At 36.9% G+C, this 23602-nt stretch overlaps 1 protein-coding gene and 1 long non-coding RNA gene across 3 annotated transcripts in view; one reads left to right on the forward strand and one right to left on the reverse strand.

Moving 5' to 3' along the window:
* Window positions 1–7584, forward strand: part of LOC133543169 (uncharacterized) — a 22441-nt gene extending 14857 nt beyond the window's left edge. Inside the window, exons 2-3 of the long non-coding RNA XR_009804335.1 lie at window positions 1911–1984; window positions 4729–7584. This is a non-coding gene — a long non-coding RNA (uncharacterized LOC133543169). The remainder of the gene's footprint in view (window positions 1–1910; window positions 1985–4728) is intronic.
* Window positions 7067–23602, reverse strand: part of slc39a13 (solute carrier family 39 member 13) — a 23256-nt gene continuing 6720 nt past the window's right edge. Inside the window, exons 3-10 of one of the 2 annotated variants that reach the window (XM_061887661.1) lie at window positions 23327–23434; window positions 19141–19292; window positions 17004–17123; window positions 14659–14748; window positions 12089–12139; window positions 10152–10284; window positions 7884–7983; window positions 7067–7805 (exon numbers count right to left, since the gene is read on the reverse strand). In XM_061887661.1, coding sequence (XP_061743645.1) covers window positions 7736–7805; window positions 7884–7983; window positions 10152–10284; window positions 12089–12139; window positions 14659–14748; window positions 17004–17123; window positions 19141–19292; window positions 23327–23434 — 824 coding nt within the window. In that variant the 3' untranslated portion in view covers window positions 7067–7735. The remainder of the gene's footprint in view (window positions 7806–7883; window positions 7984–10151; window positions 10285–12088; window positions 12140–14658; window positions 14749–17003; window positions 17124–19140; window positions 19293–23326; window positions 23435–23602) is intronic. The other variant, XM_061887662.1, reaches the window with a different exon arrangement.

A 23602-nucleotide genomic window follows, 5' to 3' on the forward strand; every position in this document is an offset into this window, starting at 1 on the left:
CTCCTGAGTATAAGTAGCACCCCTGGCCAAACTATGAAAAAAACTGCGATTTATAGTCCAAAAAATCCGGTAAGTGATATTATGAAGGCAACATATGATTTAATTGTCTATATTAGCTATATTAGCCGACTATAAAAGGCTGACGCAAATCTCCATTGACAGAAATGTTGTATTTTAATATTTAGTCTACACATTTTTGCAACATTGGAGATCATTAGTAAAATGGAGGCTTAGAATGTCTTAGAATGGCCAAAGGTATAGATGTGTGTGTCCAAGTTTAAGGAATTTAGTGTTGCAAATGAACCTATCCCCAGTCACATAAGGTATTTGTTTAAAACCCCGTTTCCATATGAGTTGGGAAATTGTGTTAGACGTAAATATAAACGGAATACAATGATTTGCAAATCCTTTTCAACCCATATTCAATTGAATATGCTACAAAGACAAGATATTTGATGTTCAAACTCATAATTTTTTTTTTTTTTTTGCAAATAATAATTAACTTAGAATTTTATGGCTGCAACACGTGACAAAGTAGTTTGGAAAGGGCATGTTCACCACTGTGTTACATCGTCCTTTTCTTTTAACAACACTCAATAAACGTTTGGGAACTGAGGAAACTAATTGTTGAAGCTTTGAAAGTGGAATTCTTTCCCATTCTTGTTTTATGTAGAGCTTCAGTCGTTCAACAGTCCGGGGTCTCCGCTGTCGTATTTTACGCTTTATAATGCGCCACACATTTTCGATGGGAGACAGGTTTGGACTGCAGGCGATCCAGGAAAGTACCCGCACTCTTTTACTACGAAACCACGCTGTTGTAACACGTGGCTTGCATTGTCTTGCTGAAATAAGCAGGGGCGTCCATGATAACGTTGCTTGGATGACAACATATGTTGCTCCAAAACCTGTATGGACCATTCAGCATTAACGGTGCCTTCACAGATGTGTAAGTTACCCATTCCTTGGGCACTAATACACCCCCATACCATCACAGATGCTGCCTTTTGAAATTTGCGCTTATAACAATCCGGATGGTTATTTTCCTCTTTGTTCTGGAAGACACCACGTCCACAGTTTCCAAATATAATTTGAAATGTGGACTTGTCAGACCACAGGACACTTTTCCACTTTGTATCAGTCCATCTTAGATGATCTCGGGCCCAGCGAAGCCGGTGGTGTTCCTTGGTGTTGTTGATAAATGGGTTTTGCTTTGCATAGCAGAGTTTTAACTTGCACTTACAGATGTAGCAACCAACTGTATTTACTGACAGTGGTTTTCTGAAGTGTTCCTGAGCCCATCTTTTACACACTGATGTCGGTTTTTGATGCATTACCGCCTGAGGGATCAACGGTCCATAATATCATTGCTTACGTGCAGTGATTTCTCCAGATTCTCTGAACCTTTTGATGATTTTACGGACCGTAGATGGTAAAATCCCTAAATTCCTTGCAATAGCTCGTTGAGAAATGTTGTTCTAAAACTGTTCGACAATTTGCTTACAAATTGGTGACCCTCGCCCCATCCTTGTTTGTGAATTACTTAGCATTTCATGGAAGCTGCTTTTATACCCAATCATGGCACCCACCTGTTCCCAATTAGCCTGCACACCTGTGGGATGTTCCAAAAATAAGTGTTTGCTGAGCATTTCTCAACTTTATCAGTATTTATTGCCACCTTTCCCAACTTCTTTGTCCCATGTTGCTGGCATCAAATTCTAAAGTTAATGATTATTTGAAAAAAAATATATGTTTATCAGTTTGTACATCAAATATGTTGTCTTTGTAGCATATTCAACTGAATATGGGTTGAAAGGGATTTGCAAATCATTGTATTCTGTTTATATTTACATCAAACACAATTTCCCAACTCATATGGAAACGGGGTTTGTAATTGTCGTTTTTTGTTACAGCACCACACCAGACTGATGGATGAACACTACAAATTCAATGGCAGCTGTGTAGAAGTGTATCAGCAGCTGCTGTGGTAAGTCATGCTTCCTCATTAGCTGCTAAAAGTGCATCCAATGCTGGCTCTTTTTCAAGAGTGGGTTGTTTATAGCCCCCCACTTCCGGTCCTGAGAGGAGTTCAAATAAGGCTTTTAGGGCTGCATGAGCGGCATCGCTGGTAAACAATGAGCCCTGAAGCCAACTCTCATGGTTGTGTTAACGTCACTGAAGCACCTGCTGCTTTGCCGTCCACTGATATGCAGAATTACTACATATTTAATTAAGCAGAAAACTATGGGATAAAAGCGCACGTGCAAATTCCAGGAGCTAATGTTTTGGAAGTGTTCCTCTTAAATAAATATGGGGATAGGTTGATTGGCAACACTAAATTGGCCCTAGTGTGTGAATGTTGTCAGTCTATCTGTGTTGGCCCTGCGATGAGGTGGCGACTTGTCCAGGGTGTACACTGCCTTCTGCCCGATTGTAGCTGAGATGGGCGCCAGCACACCCCGCGACTTCAAAAGGGAATGAGTGGTAGATAATGGATGGATGGATATATGTCCAGAGAAAACTATTAAAGCTCTCAAATAACATCAGATTACAGAGGAAATAGTTCTGTAACGTTGCTACAGAAAGAAAGAAAAGAGAGAGAGAGAGAGAAAGAGAGAGAGAGAGTTAAAGTTAGACAAAGAACTACTCCAGAGTTTTTGAATTTTATAGCTTTTGAGAATGAGCGGGGTAGTGACCGGACAGGTTTTGGGAAATTGTTTCATCCTGGTAGGGGGAAGGAAGAATAAACAAAACACACCATATCTGATTGTGATATCAGCCAAACCAGGAATAATTTGATTAAACATGGCAGATAATACAAAGTCAAACATAAAATGAACCCATTTGGAAAGTAACCTTTGACCAAGGATAAATACAAAATACATTAGTGATTTCCCACCATCATAGCAATATTGGGTAAATATGCGTTGGGAAATTGTGTTAGATGTAAATATAAACAGAATACAATGATTTGCAAATCATTTTCAACCCATATTCAGTTGAAAATGCTACAAAGACAACATATTTGACGTTCAAACTCATACACATTTTATTTTTCTGCAAATAATCATGAACTTTAGAATTTGATGCCAGCAACACGTGACCAAGAAGTTGGGAAAGGTGGCAATAAATACTGATAAAGTTGAAGAATGCTCATCAAACACTTATTTGGAACATCCCAAAGGTGTGCAGGCTAATTGGGAACAGGTGGGTATAAAAGCAGCTTCCCAAAAGAGGGCTCACTCAGTCTTTCACAAGAAAGAACGGGGCGAGGTACACCCCTTTGTCCACAACTGTGTGAGCAAATAGTCAAACAGTTTAAGAACAACGTTTCTCAAAGTGCAATTGCCAGAAATTTGGGAATTTCAACATCTACGGTCCGTAATATCATCAAAAGGTTCAGAGAATCTGGAGAAATCACTCCGCGTAAGCGGCATGGCCGCAAACCAACATTGATTGACCGTGACCTTTGATCCCTCAGACGGCATTGTATCAAAAACTGACATTAATCTCTAAAGGATATCACCACATGGGCTGGGGAACACTTTAGAAAACCACTGTCACTAAATACAGTTGGTCGCTACATCTGTAAGTGCAAGTTAAAGCTCTACTATGCAAAGTGAAAGCAATTTATTAACAATATCCAGAAACAACGCTGGGCCCGAGATCATCTAAGATGGACTGATGCAAAGTGGAAAAGTGTTCTGTGATCTGACCAGTCCACATTTCAAATCGTTTTTGGAAATATTCGACATTGTGTCATCCAGACCAAAGGGGAAGCGAACCATCCAGACTGTAATCGAAGCAAAGTTCAAAAGCCAGCATCTGTGATGGTATGGGGGTTTATTAGTGCCCAAGGCATTGGTAACTTACACATCTGTGAAGGCACCATTAATGCTGAAAGGTACATACAGGTTTTGGAACAACATATGCTGCCATCTAAGCGCCGTCTTTTTCATGGTCGCCCCTGCTTATTTCAGCAAGACAATGCAAAGCCACATTCAGCACGTGTTACAACAGCGTGGCTTCGTAACAAAAAAAGAGTGTGGGTACTTTCCTGGCCCGCATGCAGTCCAGACCGGTCTACCATCGAAAACGTGTGGCGCTTTACGAAGCGTAAAATACGACAACAATGACACCGGACTGTTGAACGACTGAAGTTCTACATAAAACAAGAATGGGAAAGAATTCCACTTTCAAAGCTTCAACAATTAGTTTCCTCAGTTCCCAAACGTTTATTGAGTGTTGTTAAAAGAAAAGGTGATGTAACAGTGGTGAACATGCCCTTTCCCAACTACGTTGGCACGTGTTGCAGCCATGAAATTCAAAGTTTATGAGTTTGAACATCAACTATCTTGTCTTTGTAGTGCATTCAACTGAATATGGGTTGAAAAGGATTTGCAAATCATTGTATTCCGTTTATATTTACATCTAACACAATTTCCCAACTCATATGGAAACGGGGTTTGTATTTAAGCCCAGATCTTTGGTAAATGTTACAAACTCTTTCGTTAGTTAGCAATAAAGAAGTTCTCTGGATTGCTATGAATTCAATTTCACTTTCTGTGGTTCCAATTCAACATCTGGAGATGCAGCAGATTCAATTAAAATTGCAGTTTTGTGAAGTTGTCTAACACTAACATGATGGAAACAAGCAAAGTATCTCATGTTAAATTTTTCATGCAAATTTAACACCGGGCTCTCGTGTCGAATGTTATTCATTCTTGGTAGGTGTGACTGAGGAAGCCTCCCACAGACAATAGGCACCATTACCGGCTGATGACTAAGAAAGGGATCCTGCGGTGGAGTCGTTATGGCAACAGAAGCCTGCCAAACTGTGCAGAAAAGGACCAGTAGGAACACCATCTTGACCCCCACCACCCCTCATTTCCATATGACATTTCACAGATAGGAGCTTAACAAGATTGATTTACATGCGGGGGACAGGATTTTGTGTAAGGTCGAATCAATAATTGGATTATTCCCCTTACCTGCTGTAGTCTGTGTACAAATACCACATACGGCTTTTTGTAAGTAAAATCAGTTGATTTGAAGAATGTATCTTTTTTATTTAGAATAAATAGAGGTGAACTAATGTTATCGTATACCTCATTTTTTGTGATTGGATTTTAGACATTTTCATAAAAATATTTTCATAAAGCGGTCAAACATTGTGCGTAAAACAAAAATCGGTTTGCTTGTGTCTTATTTTGTGGAATTTAGTGCCCAAACAAAAACGTTAGTGACATTCATTTGCTTGTTGTGGATTAAAACTGCGAAATAAGCTACTGTTGGGCCAAATAAAAATGCAAGTGCCAGCACATTGATAAATAAAGTGAGAATTTAAGAATGAACTTGTTTCAAAGTCTACAGAGCTCTGCGCCTGCATCTCCCCTCATCATCGTCATTGCCAGTAAGTCTTCAATAAAAGGTAAAAGTGATGTTAAATATTCCTTTGTTTATTTTATTCAACAACTATATTTATTGCACTGGTTTTCTGCATGTCAGATTAAAATTATTATGTTAATATTTTTTGGTGTCGGGAACGGATTACCGTATTTTTCGGATTATAAATCGCTCCGGAGTATACGTCACACCGGCCGGAAATACATAATAAAGAAGGGAAAAAATATATGTCGCACTGGAGTATAAGTCACATTTTTGGGGGAAATTTATTCGATAAAATCCAACACTAAGAATAAACATTTCAAAGGCAATTTAAAATAAATGAAGAATAGTGAACAACAGGCTGAATAAGTGTACGTTATATGACGCATAAATAACCAACTGAGAAGGTGCCTGGTATGTTAACGTAACATATTATGGTAAGAGTCATTCAAATAACTATAACATATAGAACATGCTATACGTTTACCAAACAATCTGTCATTCCTAATCGATAAATCCCATGAACTCTTCTTCCTCGATGTCGCTTCTTAACAACTCTGCCAACCCCAAAGGTATGCGCCGCTTCCTCTTGTTGTTTTCTGCTGCATATTTCACTACGTCCAGCTTGTAATCTGCAGTACATGATTTCCTTTTCGGTGCCATTTTTGTTCAGCCCTTCTCAGTTTTTATAAGTTACGGCCGACGATGAAAAAATCAATTTTAATAGCTATGGCAGTAGCATATAGCATTTAGCATTCCATGACCCACAATGCACTTCTGCCATGACCCTCCCCGCCAAATTCTTATTGGTTGACGTGTGTGTGAGACGATTGCTGACATTTTATTCGTCTCTTCCGCGAATGAGATAAATAATATTATTTGATATTGTGTAATCTGCAGTACATGATTTCCTTTTCGGTGCTATTTTTGTTCAGCCCTTCACAGTTTTTATAAGTTACCGCCAACGATGAAATGATCCATTTTAATAGCTATAGCAGTAGCATATAGCATATAGCATTTAGCATTCCATGACCCACAATGCACTTGTGCCATGACCCTCCCCGCCAAATTCTTATTGGTTGACGTGTGTGTGAGACGATTGCTGACATTTTCTTCGTCTCTTCCGCGAATGAGATAAATAATATTATTTGATATTGTGTAATCTGCAGTACATGATTTCCTTTTCGGTGCCATTTTTGTTCAGCCCTTCTCAGTTTTTATAAGTTACCGCCAACGATGAAATGATCCATTTTAATAGCTATAGCAGTAGCATATAGCATATAGCAGTTAGCATCCCATGACCCACAATGCACTTCTGCAATGACCCTCTCCCGCCAAATTCTTATTTGTTGACGTTTGCTGACATTTTCTTTGTCTCTTTGCGGAATGAGATAAATAATATTATTTGATATTTTACGGTAATGTGTTAATACTTTCACACATAAGTCGTTCCTGAGTATAAGTCGCACCACCGGCCAAAGTATGAAAAAAACTGCGACTAATAATCCGAAAAATCCGGTAATTGGATTTTCAAAACAGATTTATTTGGTTTTACAATTCTGTCTTTGTCTGACTATTTTGAACGGATTATTAACAAAAACCAAAGTATGACTGTATAATCGCTAATGCGAAGGTGGTATTCTACAGGTTTGTACCAAGTTGGAAATAATTATACATTAAACCGTCTTCACATAGTTTTATTTTCTTTGAGAACACTTTGGGATAAAAAGAACACCAACCAGTATCATGAATAATACTGCAGCTGTTTTTAGCAAAACAATCCTGCTCTAAAGGTGCAATTATGAAAACAGGTATGTTGTGGCACACACACACAATTGACATGTACTTTGGTGTAGCTCTAACACGAGTGTAATAGAAATCTCGGCACTTATTCCCTAACAAAAGACAATGCTCAAGTGGCAGAGGTGGCAAAGTGACATACTGTATACTGCGTGTCTTCTTTTTAATAAATATGCAGATGCTACAAATTGCATCCAATGTTTAGGTTGGATGCAAACCTACTGGATGTGGTGCATGTACCTCTGTAACTATATGTGCAAAACAGGATTGTCAAATGTACATAGTTAGAAAACATAGTAACAGAAATCCATAAAAAATATATCTTATTTCCTTTTATATATAGGGCTGGCACACTGTCAATGGTCCAATAAAAACATCTTGTCAACATATTGATGTTGTCTTCTGAGTCATTGATTGATAAAGTGCCATTCTAGTCAGGTATTCAAGGTAAAGCTTGATGACTGTGTATGGAGATGGATTGTTAACGGTCAGGCAACAGAGAGGACCTCCATAGTGTTCCTACTACGGCAAGAAGAGTGTTTCTCAAAGTTCAAACAGCAGACAGAAGACCCATAACAGCCACACCGCAGAACATGAGCAGGATCTGGAGAACAGAGTGTCTGCAAAACAAAACTTTGACACTCACAGTCTGCATTCTCAAAATAGTCTGCTGATGGTCAATATAGGTTCTAGCATACCTGAAATTAGACTCCTCTAGCAGGTCAGGAACCACATTCACCAAGGCAATGTAGAGAAATCCTCCAGAAGTGAAAGGAAGTATCCAAGCAGTGGCATTTTCTGTAGATGGTACATCAATGCTGAAGCTCACGTGATCTTTGACAGCATATACGGTAAGTACACCAGTACCTCTGTTTTTGTTCTACTCACTTCCTGTATGATTAGGTATTTTTAACGGAAAACTTTGTCAACATTTTGCCCTGGTTTTTGTGCACTCTCGTTTATTGTATGGCCAAACATTGCTCAGAACAAACTAGTCCGTTTGCTCGCAAGTCATTCACATGCTGGCATCTGTGCTTTTGTTCATTTAGTACGACTAAAAAAATAAGTCGACATGGGGCCAAAGAATGTTACGAGTTTCAGCAATTTGAATAAGATGAAACACACTATTCTTTAAAAGAAAAAACTTAATGAACTTATATTATGCAAAATATATACATAGATTTTATGTACCGTAATTTTCGGAGTATAAGTCGCTCCGGAGTATACGTCGCACCTACCAAAAATGCATAATAAAGAAGGGAAAAACATAAGTCCCACTGGAGTATAAGTCGCATTTTTGGGGGAAATTTATTTGATAAAACCCAACACCAAGAATAGACATTTGAAAGGCAATTTAAAATAAATAAAGAATTGTAAACAACAGGCTGAATAAGTGTACGTTATATGAGGCATAAATAACCAACTGAGAAGGTGCCTGGTATGTTAACGTAACATATTATGGTAAGAGTCATTCAAATAACTATAACATATAGAACATGCTATACGTTTACCAAACAATCTGTCACTCCTATTTGCTAAATCCGATGAAATCTGATACGTCTAGTCTCTTACGTGAATGAGCTATATAATATTATTTGATATTTTCCGGTAATGTGTTAATAATTTCACACATAAGTCGCACCTGAGTATAAGTCGCACCTCCGGCCAAACTATGAAAAAAACTGCGACTTATAGTCCGAAAAATATGGTATATATATATATATATATATATATATATATATATATATATAAACTGTATTTATGAAAACAATTTATTTTGTTCAAAATGAGCCGTTAGAGATTTACCAACAATTATAACGTAGGATAATTTATTATGTCGGCGGATTAAATAGTAGACTTTGAATGCAGTTGCAATATAGGCTACAGTGGGATGCCTACCTATGGAGTAGTCTTTGCAATTAGGCTGAATGTGCAAGTCTTTTGTTACATCAAAAAAAGTGTTTATACTGTGGGAATTGTATGTATTACACACCAGCGGTTTGATTGTTACATGCATCTTAATTTAATTTTTACTACCAAATGTGTAGGTTGCCATGTAAAGTCACAAATGCAAGCCAGTAGCCTGCCTATGCCGCATCAAGCTAGTAGAGACTTAATATACGTTCAAATGTTTTCTATCAGATATACTTGCTTTATTGGCATGGAAAATTGCAACATTATTTAGAGGCAATCCGACCGAGTCCTGCTTGAGTGATTGTTTCACTGGTCGAGTCTGTAACCGGACCTGACGTCACTTGCAACACAAGGTACCAAAACATGGGACCGTTTGATCTTATGTGAATCGATACCAGATAGCACCGACAAAAATCAGTCGGTACCAATTAATAATAAAAGATTTCTGTACTCATCCCTAATAATTTGCTTTGTAGCACTGAAAGACATACTGCTTTCATTTCAAGCCTCGGTTCTGAAGTTTTTCTTCTTTGCTTTCCTCTCACTGTACACGTAAATGTGTCGGCGATTATGCAGCTGAGCCACATCAGAGTGGCCAAAAAGCCGCATGCGGCTCCGGAGCCGCGGGTACCTGACCCCTGCACTAGATGGATCACAGTTTGAGGATCACTGCTCTATGCAATATGGTGTGTGTTTATATTTTTGGGTGTCAGTAAGGTATTAATTGGATTTTCTATACCCACGCAGTCACAGGGAGAACATGCAAACACCCCACAGAAAAATCCAGAGCCTGGGATTGAACTCTTGTCTATTTAACTGTGTTGCCCCTGTGATGAGGTGGCGACTTGTCCACGGTGTACCCCGCCAACCGCCCGAAGCAGCTGGGATAGGCGCCAGCATCCCCCGCCACCCCAAATGGTACAAGCGGTAGAAAATAGACGGATTGATGGATGAGGAATGTTTCTATGGTTTTGCTTTTGGAACAGATTACAAACAAAAAACGAGGTACCGTTGTACAGTATATATTAATATAAACCAAGAAAAGATGTTACCTGTGCCTTCTGGTGATTGAGCACACAAGGCGAAACAGGCGCCCAGGACGCCAACCAGTGCAGTGGACAGCTGCAGACGAGCAGCACTCCACCGGTCGAATCCAGCTCGCAGCAAAATGGCAAAGTCCCCCACCTGAGAACAATTAAACAGTCTTACACAACTAACACTTATTGTATATGTAACTTTAAAATAAAAAAACAATAAAGTTTGGAAAACAAACAAACAAAAACAAAACAGCGGTAACAGCTGTAACTGTTTGCTTTGTGCATGTGAGATGTATAGATACTACATTGCCAAAATTGACATAGATTACAATTTTATAATTATGTATTATTAACAGTCGTGGTCAGATGTTTCATATGCTCATATGGGTTAAGAGATGGGGACCGAGACCCTGTTGCAGCAGTACCCACACAAAAAAAGAAGCTATTGGCGGGAACACACACCATTTTTAAACCCATTACTCCCCTTAACACGTCAACAGCAGCCCTCATAAGAAAGTGCTAAGCTATTAAGTAATCACAACAACAACAGCACAGCGCTTACATTTATGTACCAATGATGGTTACAGCAAGCAAGGTTGCGTTTAAAAAAAAAAAACAGATTTGTGAGCATCAATAGAACCAAAGACACTTTTTGCACATTATCCATGTTCTGTATTGCTGCAATAATTATTACAATTTGGTGTGGATTTTATTTAGTTTTTTTTAATCAAATTTAAGTATTTCAATTACTGTACTATGCTATTCAACTTGAATCTTAAAAAATATTAACATTTAAACATTATTTTTCTTTTTTTTACAAAAATGGGAGATAGCCTCTAGCACACCATGCAACACCAAAAGGGACAAGAATGGACGGGTGGATGGGCAAGTTTTCCATATTTTTAAGAACCAATTCAGACACCGGCACCGTTTTTCCAAAAACCGAAATGGAACTAGTATTGATTCAAATGTAAATAACATCCATATAGGGATAGGCGATATGGCCCAAAAAAATCTATATCACGATATATTTTGCAGCCTCTTGCGATCATTTTCTCAAAATTATTAGAAATGGTTCACTTCCTATCTCTGACAGAAAATGATTCGTAAATATGCATACCTGCTCCTCAAAGAACCAAGAAATCCCATGTGGTGTGCCTCAAGGCTCAATCTTTGGTCCTATTATTTTAATACTTAAATGATTTTTGGCAACACTAAATTGGCCCTGGTGTGTGAATGTGAGTGTGAATGTTGTCTGTCTATCTGTGTTGGCCCTGCGATGAGGTGGCGACTTGTCCAGGGTGTACACCACGTTCCGCCCGATTGTAGCTGAGATAGGCACCGCGACCCCAAAGGGAATAAGTGGTAGAAAATGGATTGATAGATGATTTCACTTGGTGCTGTCATCAGAAGACATGGAATTGATATCCAAAGTTTTGCTGACAACACACGGTTGTATATTTGTTTGCTTCCTGATGACGCAAGACCAATTAATACTCTTTTTAATTGCATTTTGGATAACGCCTGGATGACAACTTTTTACATCTTAACCAGGACAAGACTGAAGTTTTAGTCATTGGCCCTAAGTCCCTGAGAGAGAAACACATCAAAACTACAATCAATGTCTTTAACTTTATCACGACAAGTGGAAAAACTCAGTATTCTTTTACACTGAATTTGAATACACTGAATTTTAAAACACATCATTTTTTCAAATGCAAAAAAATTCAGTGTAAAAAAAAAAAGCTTTCTAAATAAAAACACAAATTAACCTGTACTAGGCTGTCTCTTCCGTCGCCCAAAATAAATCTGGCATTCAAGTCTACTATGTGGAAGTAAACTTCAGACCACAACTGTAAAAAGACTGAGTACATCTGAGTACTTGTATAATGAATAATTCAAAGACAGTTGAATTAAGACTTTCACAATTTTCAATTTATTACAAGTCTCACCTCATGTGGAATTTCATGAAGCAAGATGGCAAAAGTCGTCAGGAACCCAACCTGCAGACAAAGTGTAAATTCCCGTCACAAAGCTCTGAGTACAGCAAAACATCTTACAATTGCAGTTTTAAAACATTTTTAAGTCACAGAAAAAAATGGCACACTCATAAACACGTGCCTTGCTGCAAGGGTTCACACTAAAACACCTGTGAAATGACACGTGTATGTGTTTGGGACAGCTCGCTAGCTTCCTCCCTGGCACATACAATCATAGTTCATGCTGATAGTCTTATGTCACACCAGCTGCACTCCTCCATGGCTACACTTGGCAGAATGCTCATCTACTGGATGGATACCAAGCACTGTTATTGCTGAATTGCTCTTCTCTAAAACAAACAAACTACTTATGATTCGAAAATAGTCTTTATTGGGTGATTTTGCAAAGCACGATTGATTCAAATTAAGGGTTTAGTTAGAATTTTAGACTATTTCAGGCATGTGATTTGACCACAATGAAAAAGACTCACCAATTTAACATGCTAAAATTAACAAAGACAGCACCATTTCAAGAAAATATTTTAGTGTTTAAAGATATGAAAACATCATTAATAGAACATACATACCCCAATTATCCTAATGAATCACTGTATATGGTTCAGTCCCAACAATATTTACCCTGTCTGCAACTGAAGTGGGTTGTTTGGGTGGATCTTTCCTCTCGATGTCTACGGCAGTTGTCGATGCAAACAAAGGATGAAGTCCGTATGGTTTGCTCACTTTCAGTTGACATCCAAAAGTACTAGCTAGTGAAAAGTTTGTTTTCCTTGCTTCAAGTTGTTTCATATGATTTTGGCGTTTCGCATGTACTTCCAAATCCTTGAAACCTCGTGATCCATAGTCAATATTATCATGACACCACGTCCACAAAACTTTTCCGGGACGATCGATTTTCTGAATAAAATCACCGAAAAAAGTTGTAACTTCTTTCTTCCCAACAGTATCAGTGATTTCCCTTTCCATCCAGTCCCATCGAAACTTATTTTTTTATTTTTGACATGTTTATCAATTTCTTTTATCTTTTAACCAACATCGTTTACATTTGGAAAATGGCGGTAATAACGTCATCTTTCATAACAGATGTCCTGATAGGTCACAAGGAACATATAGACCAATCAACTACGGCGTAATGTAAGCTACGCCTCGATTACAAAAGACGAATCGGCAAGTAAACTAATCTTGACTTAGGGTCGGAAAAAAAATGGAAGTATGGAAGATAATTCACGGTAAGCAATATTTTAACAGTAGATTTACCTGCTACATCTGCTTTTGTTTTTTCAACAGTATTGCAATATTAATACAACCAAATAGAAAAATGGAAGAAATTAATTGCAAACAAATGTTTTCAGGTTAAATGAGCAGTAGTTTGACCTGCTACTATTATTTTAACAAACACGGAACATCGTAAAGACATAACGGAAGAAGTGACAGCAGCAATAGACGGACGAAGTTCAAAAAGTAAGAGAATGGTGACCACTTTTCAGTCATAAATGTTTTTGTTTTTTTCCACAATAATATACTATGTTCAATACAGTGTTTTTAACCTATTGTCTCAATCTGGTTTGCCGGCAAACTTGGTCCGCTGTCACTTCTGTTTTGTCCTTCGCATCCTTAGTTGCTTTAAGTTGAATTGTAGCTTCAATTTATTGTACTGTGTCGTTTTTTTGGTGTTGTGGCTTTTGCAATCGTGTTGTAGCTGAAAGTTGTTGTGTTGTAATTAATGATATTGTCTTATGGCGTATGCATTTGTTATGACCTTTCTCTGCCACCGTAGCTATTAGTCCTTTTTCTTTTGATGACACCACAGACAGGGTAGACAGACTTAACGTTTAACGTCTTTATCATTAAAAGTGCTAAACTTTATATAAAAACTGCCGTTTTAAAATCCAATTTTTTTTATTTTTTCTAGTTATCAATAAAATTCATATATTGCCTTTTAAAATTGTGTTGGATCGATATCCATCTTCCAGAAAGTCAAATTGCCAAGCATATATTGATATACTTAAAACTTAGGAATATAAATCGATCTATTGATATATTGATCAAGCATTATACCCTACTATAATTTTATAAATCCAAGGAGTTTCTCTGGTGGGACGCAAATACTTCTGACGAGATCTGACCAATCTAAGTCTATATGCATTCATTGATGAAGCCGACTTGGATAAGAGGCGGAACGTCTTCTTAGACAAACTGAACAGTCCAGTTACAATCAATTGAATGCCCTGAGTACACAATGACAGGATGAATAACAACATCCATTGACCTGTTTTCTTACAGAATCTTTAAAAAAAAAAAAAAAAAGAGGTAGAATTTCCGACAATTGGATCTTGTTTGTGCAGATGTTCTTAACGTTCTGTTCTGTATTAAAGTGAGACGAATCACACTAAAACATCAGTCAAATTGATTGCAGTTTCTAAATGTAGATGAATATGTGACCAAAAAGACAATAACAATTATCACCTAATAATGAAAAGCAACTTTCATGATTGTATGTACTATAGGTTTTTCGTGCAGCTCACCTTTTTACTGACAAGGAAACTCCCTGCAACAGCCAGTCCATGGGTGAAGTTGTCAATGCAGTTGGCCAGTAAGTTTAGGTAGCCACTTGTCTGAAATATAGTAAAGTTCATTACAGAATCTGACAAGACGAGAAAAAACAAGTCTTTACAGCTTTGGGACACCAAATGATTTAGTCCCTAGCAGATTGGCGACTGCACTTTAACAACTATAGATTGGTGCGGGTGGTTTTATATAAAACACAGATGTAATCAGTCTTTAACTAATTATGGTTCCACATTTCCATTTGCAGTGTTGAGAGTCACAGCGGTACAAAATAATGGCATTATTAATGCAGGTTTTGTTTTCCAGTAACGGGTAACCTAAATACGGGTGATTCACTTTTCAAACGTTAAAATGCCGTTACAGAGAGTGAAACGTGTCGCGTTATTGTAGCACACATAGTCTTGGCACTCTTTTTTTGACTTTATCCAACCTTAACACGACCAACAGCAGTGGTCGATTCCAACACTGTATAACATTACTCCGACTTGGATGTTGTCCCTTTATTCTCTTGAAATGTACATTATGTCCAAGACTAAAGTGTACGCGTATGTTGTGAGTAAGGATGTAACAATATTAACATGTGTGTTATGGTTTTTGTGGGCAAAATTATCACAGTTATTATTATCACAGGAGGGTTGAATGTGCTGAAAGAGTAGTTATACACTTATACACTATAAAGCTTTTAAAAAATGTGTATTTTTCAAAGAAACTACAATAAATGAACACAAAATACTTTCTTGGCAAAATTCACATTACATATTATTCTGATTATTAAGAGCATATTTTTATTTGAGGGTTTAAAAATGTTTATCTTCCTTTTTAATTAGTAAAAGTTTTTACATTTTTAATTGATAAAGATTGTTCATAAGGGAAAATTGAGTGATCCCTTGGCTTCATGTCTGGTTTATCTGCCATCACGGGAGATGACTTCCTGTTGTATTTTAGTTATTAAAAAAAAAACACCTCCGCTTTTCATATTCCTTCGAGTATAGATCAATCACTCTGTGTAATACAGCACAGCCTGTATGTGCAATGTACACAATTGAATATCTTAGTTCCTCAGGCATCAGTGTGTTCACACATTTATAGTATGTAATTTCTTAAAGGTGGAAGACGTTAAAGTCTCTTGTATTCATGTTATCATGGCTAACGATCCAGTGCTTGACAGTACGTGAGTGTTTCACAATGTGGTTATCAATCATAGCTTTTCAATAGTTTTAATTAAAACAGTAATACTAATCAGGAGTTTTATCGCAGTTATTGTTAATACCAATAAAATATGTTTTTTTTTTTAAGTAACTCAATTAAGCGTTTTTCTTTGTAACCTACTACTATATTGACAAGAGTAATTTTAATGCATTGTTCAATTAATTATTTATGGAAAGTAACTAGTAACTAGTGTCATATGTCTAAAGACCCAGCTTAACTTTAAGGTAAAATGGCCAAGCCAAATCCATTTATGGATATATATTGTGTTAGTTTCTTTTTCTCTTTGTGGACTCCTGTTAATCCTGCAGTATGGCACATTGAATATGAACAATCGTTAAATATCAGCGTTTGCAGTGGTTCTAAAGTCATGAACCCCTTTGAAAATTTACACTAACTTTTCAACCAATCTGTGTGGTGTAATATATGTATCAAGATGTTTTTGTTGCAGACATGCTGTATGACATGGAATAAATAGTATTAAACTTTAAAGTAAACAATCTAAAATGAACCACTATGTTAACAAACTCTGATCTATTGTTCTGTTTAATAATGTGTCCTTCAAATAGCAATACTTGCTGTTTCACTAGTGTTGGTTTGTTGCTTTAAGACTGGAATGTGCTGGAAATGCATTTTTCCTTATTAATTGATTAGCATTCTCTCTATAGCACACAATCGTTTTTTATTTAGAGTTGTGACAATTATGTATTGGCGCAAAAGTCCCAGGGAGTAATATACTGTGCTTTTTGACATACAGCCCAAAATGTTATTTAATGAAGATAAATTGGTATATTGCAAACAATGTGTCTCTACAAACATGTTTGATGCAATGATGTAAAGACTGTTAATTACAACATTGGCTGTAGAGTCATTACAGATTTTATATTGCCGACAGTGTAACAATAGAATCTCCAATTCTTATTGGAAAATTATTATAAAACTTCCACGTGTGTCCCAGAACAGATTGTGCTAGACCTTGATGCATTTGTTGAGCTACACAAAAAACACATAGCATGCGTTGGCAAGTTTCATTGCAGCAAACACTTGCTGCCTAAAATATAAACATGGAAATGCCAGCGTACAATACATACGGTACCTTGACTTTGTCTGATGTTCCCTGCAGACTCTGTTGCTTTGAGGATTTCTGTGAGTCAGTGTGTGGCCCATTTCCACGTAACACAACAGTATTTGTGCTATAAACTAAATTTGAATGTGTCTGTGGAGAAAAACATAGATTGAAATACACAGCTGAATTCATAAACCAATAACTACAAAACCCAAAACCAGTGAAGTTGGCACGTTGTGTAAATCGTAAAGAAAAACAGAAAACATTATTTGCAAATCTTGTTCAACTTATATTCAATTTAATACACAGCAAAGACAAGATATTTAATGTTTGAACTGAACATTTTTTAACTTAGAATTTAATGACAGCAACACATTGCAAAAAAAGTTGGCACAGGGGCATTTTTACCACTGTGTTACTGTATTATTTTCCATTCTTGCTTGATGTACAGCTTAAGTTGTTCAACAGTCCTGGGTCTACGTTGTTGTATTTTACGCTTCATAATGCGGCACACATTTTCAATGGGAGACAGGTCTGGACTACAGGCAGGTCATTCTAGTACCCACACTATTTTACTACAAAGCCATGCTGTTATAACATGTGCAGGATGTGGCTTGGCATTGTCTGGCTGAAATAAACAGGAGCGTCCATGAAAAAGACGTTGCTGGGATGGCAACATATGTTGCTCCAAAACCTGTACGTACCTTTCAGCATTAATGGTGCCTTCGCAGATGTGTAAGTTACCCATGCCTTTTGCACTAATATATGGTGGCTTTTAAAGTTTCTGTCTATAATAATCCGAATGGTTCTTTTGCTCTTTGGTCTGGAGGACACAACGTCCACAGTTTCCCCCAAAAATTTGAAATGACCACAGAACACTTTTCCACTTTGATGAGCCAGTGGCGTTTCTGCGTGTTGTTGATAAATGGCTTTTGCTTTGCATTGTAGAGTTTCAATTTGCACTTACAGAGGTAGCGACAAACTGTAGTTCCTGACAGTGGTTTTCTGAAGTGTTCTTGAGCCCATGTGGTGATATCCTTTAGACACTGATGTTGGTTTTTGATGCAGTACCGCCTGAGGTATTGAAGGTCAATGGCATTCAAAGCTGGTTTTTAGCCTCGTTCCTTTTGTAGACACTCAGAGCGCTTCACAGAGAAGTGAGAACCAATCATTCATTCACTCCACATTCCACCTGGCGGTTATACCCAATCATGGCACCCACCAGGTGACTCAATTAGCCTGTTCATCTGTGGGATGTTCCAAATAAGTGTTTGATGAGTATTCCTAAACTTTCTCAGTTTTGTGCCACTTGTGCGAGCTTTTATGAAACATGGTGCAGGCATCAAATTCCAAATGAGCTTATATTCGCAAAAGTATCTTGTCTTTGCAGTGTATTGAATTGAATATAGGTTGAAAAAGATTTGCAAATCATTGTATTCTGTTTTTATTTACGATTAACACAACGTGCCAACTCCACTTGTTTTGGGTTTTGTTCATGAAAATGCCTATTCAAATCAAACCAAAAGACTTATGTCACATTATTATTTTATAAGGACCTGAAACTGTTTCACAAATATATCTTTCATACAACATGAGGATGCCCAGACTGGTACCAGGACTGAGTAAAACCCCAGGGACAGAAGAGATTTGGAATTTTAACTAATTATTGCTTTTCACTGTAGCTGAGATAGGAAGAAACACATGCAAAAACAAACATGTATATGTATATATTTATTTTTTTAGGCTCCAGCACCCCCGCAACCCTGTAAGGGACAAGCAGTAGTAAATGGATGGTTGGATGGATAGATGTTTAAATAATTTTTCATGGTAGAAAGTGGGATGAGGCGACATGCTATTTCCCAGTGCTCAAGGTAGTTGACATTTTTATTAAATATGAAATTAGATCAAAATTCAGGTTACTTCGCTTGGTAACAAATACATATTTCATAGATTTGAGCATCCATTTATTCATTTTGTTTATTTGGGAGCAAATGTCCATATAGTTTTTTGTGACTGACAAAGTTGACAAAGACAAGGTGTACTATGAAAGAAATACGCTATCCGTCAGTTACATTTAAGCGGGGAAGAATTTTTACTACATCATTTATTGTATTAATCGTGTTTATGTTGTGGCTGGTGGATGTGCAAAAATATGCAAAATCCTTACATTACTTACAGCAGAGTTAGAATTCAGGTCTGAATGAGATGGTACGTCCTTGTGGCCATCTTGGTCTGGGAACATCTTTTCCAGGAGAAGGAAGGCCAGCAAGCCAATAATTACCCAGAGGCCCTGCGTCATGTAATGCTTTTCTTTATGGGCTGTATGGGTTAGAGACATTTTATTTAGACATATATAGTAGCTACAGGTTTACAATATAATAGGCATTATGTGACTTGTACTGAAACAGAACAGTAACTTGATTCTTAATAGTTCTATGTTAAAATGCCATGGAATTGTATCACTTTGTGTACTCAAAAGATTCCAAATCACTGACTATCATTGACTACTGTAAAATACAACTTTCTGCTGGTTTGTTATGACTTTCATTTTATATTAGTGGTTTTGTTAGTTATACATTTGTTTAAATTATTGAAATACTTTTCTGTTCCATAGAAACAAAAAGGTATCGTTTTTGACACAATGTGTATGTTTTCTTTTTTTTAAGTACCAACTTGGGCACCATTTAAGCACTATTTCAAAAGTACTGATTTGGAACCGTTATTACATACGGGTAATATGTAAACAATACCCAAACCTGCCTATGGTAGTTTGTTGACGATGTTTCCCTCCAATTGTGCAAAGTTTTAACGTGTGTTATGCGTTCGTTGCATAAACGAGCATGACAGATTTTTGTGAATTTAACAAAATAATTTGACAATTAATCACAGCATCTTAATGAACAAATTACAAATGGATGAAATACGAGGGTTGGTCTTGAACTGGGTTAGAAGCTATTTAACCAACAGGAAGCAATATGTGAAGATAGGCCAACACTTCTACAGAGCTGAAAATATTTTGTTGCGTACAATAATCAATACTTGGGACCAAAATTGTTCAATCTTTATACAAACGACATTTGTGATGTTACAAAGGACTTAAAGTTAGTATTATTTGCTAAACTGCGTTTTGTTCAGGAGAGAAAACACAAAAGCTAATACAAATAACTGAACTGAAAGAATGGTTGAGAAGTATACTGCCAAAGAAGAACAAAAACTTTGGTCCCATGCTGAGGCTACACAGGTAAGTTGCAGTTACTTCCCTGTTGCCCCCCACACCCTTCTTTATTTGTTTTATTGATTTCCAAATAGTTTTTCAAAAATATGAGCAATAACGATCAAGTTAACAATTTTTTACAATCAAACAATTACTATAAAATCTAGATTAAACCACAATAATTTGCAGTAAAGTACCTGCTTGCATAATTTAAATAATGTTGATGGAAGACCCAGATGTAAATTTGTTGTTAGAATGTCGTACGTGTCCTTTTTTTGCTCAAAACTTAGTAAAAGTGAGTGTACTTTAAAATGGATTTTGGCACCGAGCACACCAGTCAAAGTCTCCTTACTCATCTTTGCAGTGGCGTGTGCGTTGATCACTGACCGTCAGAGGTGGGTAGAGTAGCCAGAAATTGTACTCAAGTAAGAGTACTGTTACTTTAGAGATTTAATACACAAGTAAAAGTAAGGAGTAGTCACTCAAATATTTACTTGAGTAAAAGTAAAAAGTATGTTGTGAAAAAACTACTCAAGTACTGAGTAACTGATAAGTAACCTGTTTGTTTAATGATTACGGCAACAAATAATGCACAAAAACATAAAAATAGCAATGAGCAAATTCATAGCCAGGAATATATCTTAAGCAACTAAAACAATAATATATATTAAATAATAATACATTAAAATAAAAAAATTAAGGCAAATTGAGCCACAATAACTTAACAGCACCATAGGCTCAGTAGGCATTCATCGATTGATTGATTGATTGATTGAAACTTGTATTAGTAGATTGCACAGTACAGTACATATTCCGTACAATTGACCACTAAATGGTAAAACCCCAATAAGTTTTTCAACGTTTATCAATTACTTAATAAATGACCAAGTCGAGGTGATCTACCTCATATATACATACACACACATATCATACATATATATATATATATATATATATATATACAGTATATACAGTATATAATTTATAGTTATTTATTTTGCCGTTTTTGTTGACATGTTAAAGGTGTTTTAATGAATATACATGCATGTTTAACATATAGCTTCCTATCTTTCATGAAGACAAGAATATAAGTTGGTGTATTACCTGATTCTGATGACTTGTATTGATTGGAATCAGACAGTATAGTCCTGATAATGTCCACATTTTCAAATGGAGGAGAAAAAAAGTTCTTCTTTTCTGTCTAATACCACATGAAAGTCCTTGGTTTTTGGCATCTTATTTGTCAGCCTCCATATTCGGTTTTATACACTTTACAAGAAATACATTGGCGGCAAACTCCTTAGCTTGCTCGCTTGTTTGCACTGGCTTTCGGAGACTCTTATTTTGTTAGCGCAGGCGTGATGGAGCGGCACTTTTATTGTGAAGACAGGAACTGTGCGATCAGTCTGTAGGCTTTTGACGGGAAGTACGGTTGAAATAAAAAGTGTCTTTTTTTTCTTTACACTTTTGATTGATTGATTGATTGAAACTTTTATTAGTAGATTGCACAGAACAGTACATATTCCGTACAATTGACCACTAAATGGTAACACCCCAATAAGTTTTTCAACTTTTTTAGGTCGGATTCGACGTATGACGGTCACGTGACCGCCTGGTTTTGTTTGATTGGTCCAACGTCACCAGTGACTGCATTTGATTGGTGAAACGCAGGCATGCGTAGTTCTTACTTTGAATGCGTGTCTGACAAAATCAAAACAAACAAAGCGTGCATTAACAAATCGATGAAAAAAAAGTAGCGAGTAACGAGCTGATTGTAGATAAATGGAGCGGAGTAAAAGTAGCGTTTCTTCTCTATAAATATACTCAAGTAAAAGTAAAAGTATGTTGCATAAAAACTACTCTTAGAAGTACAATTTATCCCAAAAGTTACTCAAGTAGATGTAACGGAGTAAATGTAGCGCGTTACTACCCACCTCTGCTGACCGTATAGGAACCTCCGCGGTTAAGGTACGGGAGCATGTGCGGTGTAAAATACATAGCGTTATTTATCTGCATGCACACAAGATTAATGTGAAAATTGTTGTGATTAATTGCAGGTGTCAAAACATTTGGCAGACTTATTAACAACTAGGTCTGCAACTAACAACTGTTTTGATAGTCTACTATCAACTAAGAGAGCTGCCTTATCGACCAACTACCTCGGCTAAAAGATAGTTCAAATTATTTTTTTACACAACTCTATCTCTCGATTGTCTATCCAGCTAAAAAGCTAACTAGTTTAGCAAGGCTAGTCGGAAAGAGCATCATCCAGATGTCTGACATGCCTCTGCTTTAAATGTTTCCGCCTTACAAACTTAATGCCATGAAAAACAAAGTCTGCTTAGCAAACAATTGTGTTACGTCATATCTTTGACTTCTTTAGTCTTCACTGTCTGTGTTCTTTCTGTGGTCATAGCAATTCTTATTTTCCTATTGCTCGGCAGTCACCTGTCAACACGCATATTTTCTTTTCCGTATGAATCGATTTTTGTCGACAATGTCGCAGCATCATTGACCCCTATCAACAACCCTACAATAAGTAATAAGAACATGTTGGTTCGAGGTTTGATGAGTTGGTTGACATACACGGGTTGTCGACCTAAATGGTTACATTGTATCGACATAATGAGGGCCGTGTGTGGAGGTGGTAATCTTTGAGCAACTCACGATTTGATTACGATCATAATACAGGAGCTACGTTTCGATGAAAAATCGATTATTGATAAATCTTTAAATTATGTATATTAATGCACTTTTAGATTTAATTTTGTTTCACTAAATACGTGTTTATCACTTGCAACTTTTAAAAACAGTGCATTTGTAATAAGAAACAGGTAAATTAATTCCCATAACATATATTAACTTAATAGAAATGTGTGCGAAACTGGAAAATAAGTGCCCTATAATAAAGGAGCTGGTCGGATCTCTCGGTGAGGTGGCCTGCTGCACGCAGCCACATTTTTAAACTGTCTGCATTAGTTTATTTACAATGAATAAATCAATCATCAATCATTGCCGTTTACTAATCAATTGTATAATCCTCCATGTACGAATTGCGAGGCATCTAAAAATTGATGATTTCCCCCACCTCTAGTCATCTTTCTCAAAGACATAATGAAATCTATAAAAAGAAAACTACCTGAGGAATTAGAGAGCGCCCATGCTTCAGGGAGGAGGTGAAGGAATACATCCCCAAGAAGACCACCAATTGCAAAGCTCAAAAGCTGCTTCAGCTTCTGGCATCCAGCTAAGAAACACACAGAGCGTATATTAAATATCAACAATAAGCATTATTTCATTTTCTTCTCTCTACAAAATCATTTGGTGACAATAACATTATCCAATCAAATGCAACTCAAATAAGTTATGTCTTAACTCTAGTGTAAAATGATCAAGGAATTATTATTGTTTTGCA

The sequence above is a fragment of the Nerophis ophidion genome, linkage group LG25, assembly GCF_033978795.1.
Source record: "Nerophis ophidion isolate RoL-2023_Sa linkage group LG25, RoL_Noph_v1.0, whole genome shotgun sequence".
Classification (NCBI taxonomy): Eukaryota; Metazoa; Chordata; class Actinopteri; order Syngnathiformes; family Syngnathidae; genus Nerophis; species Nerophis ophidion.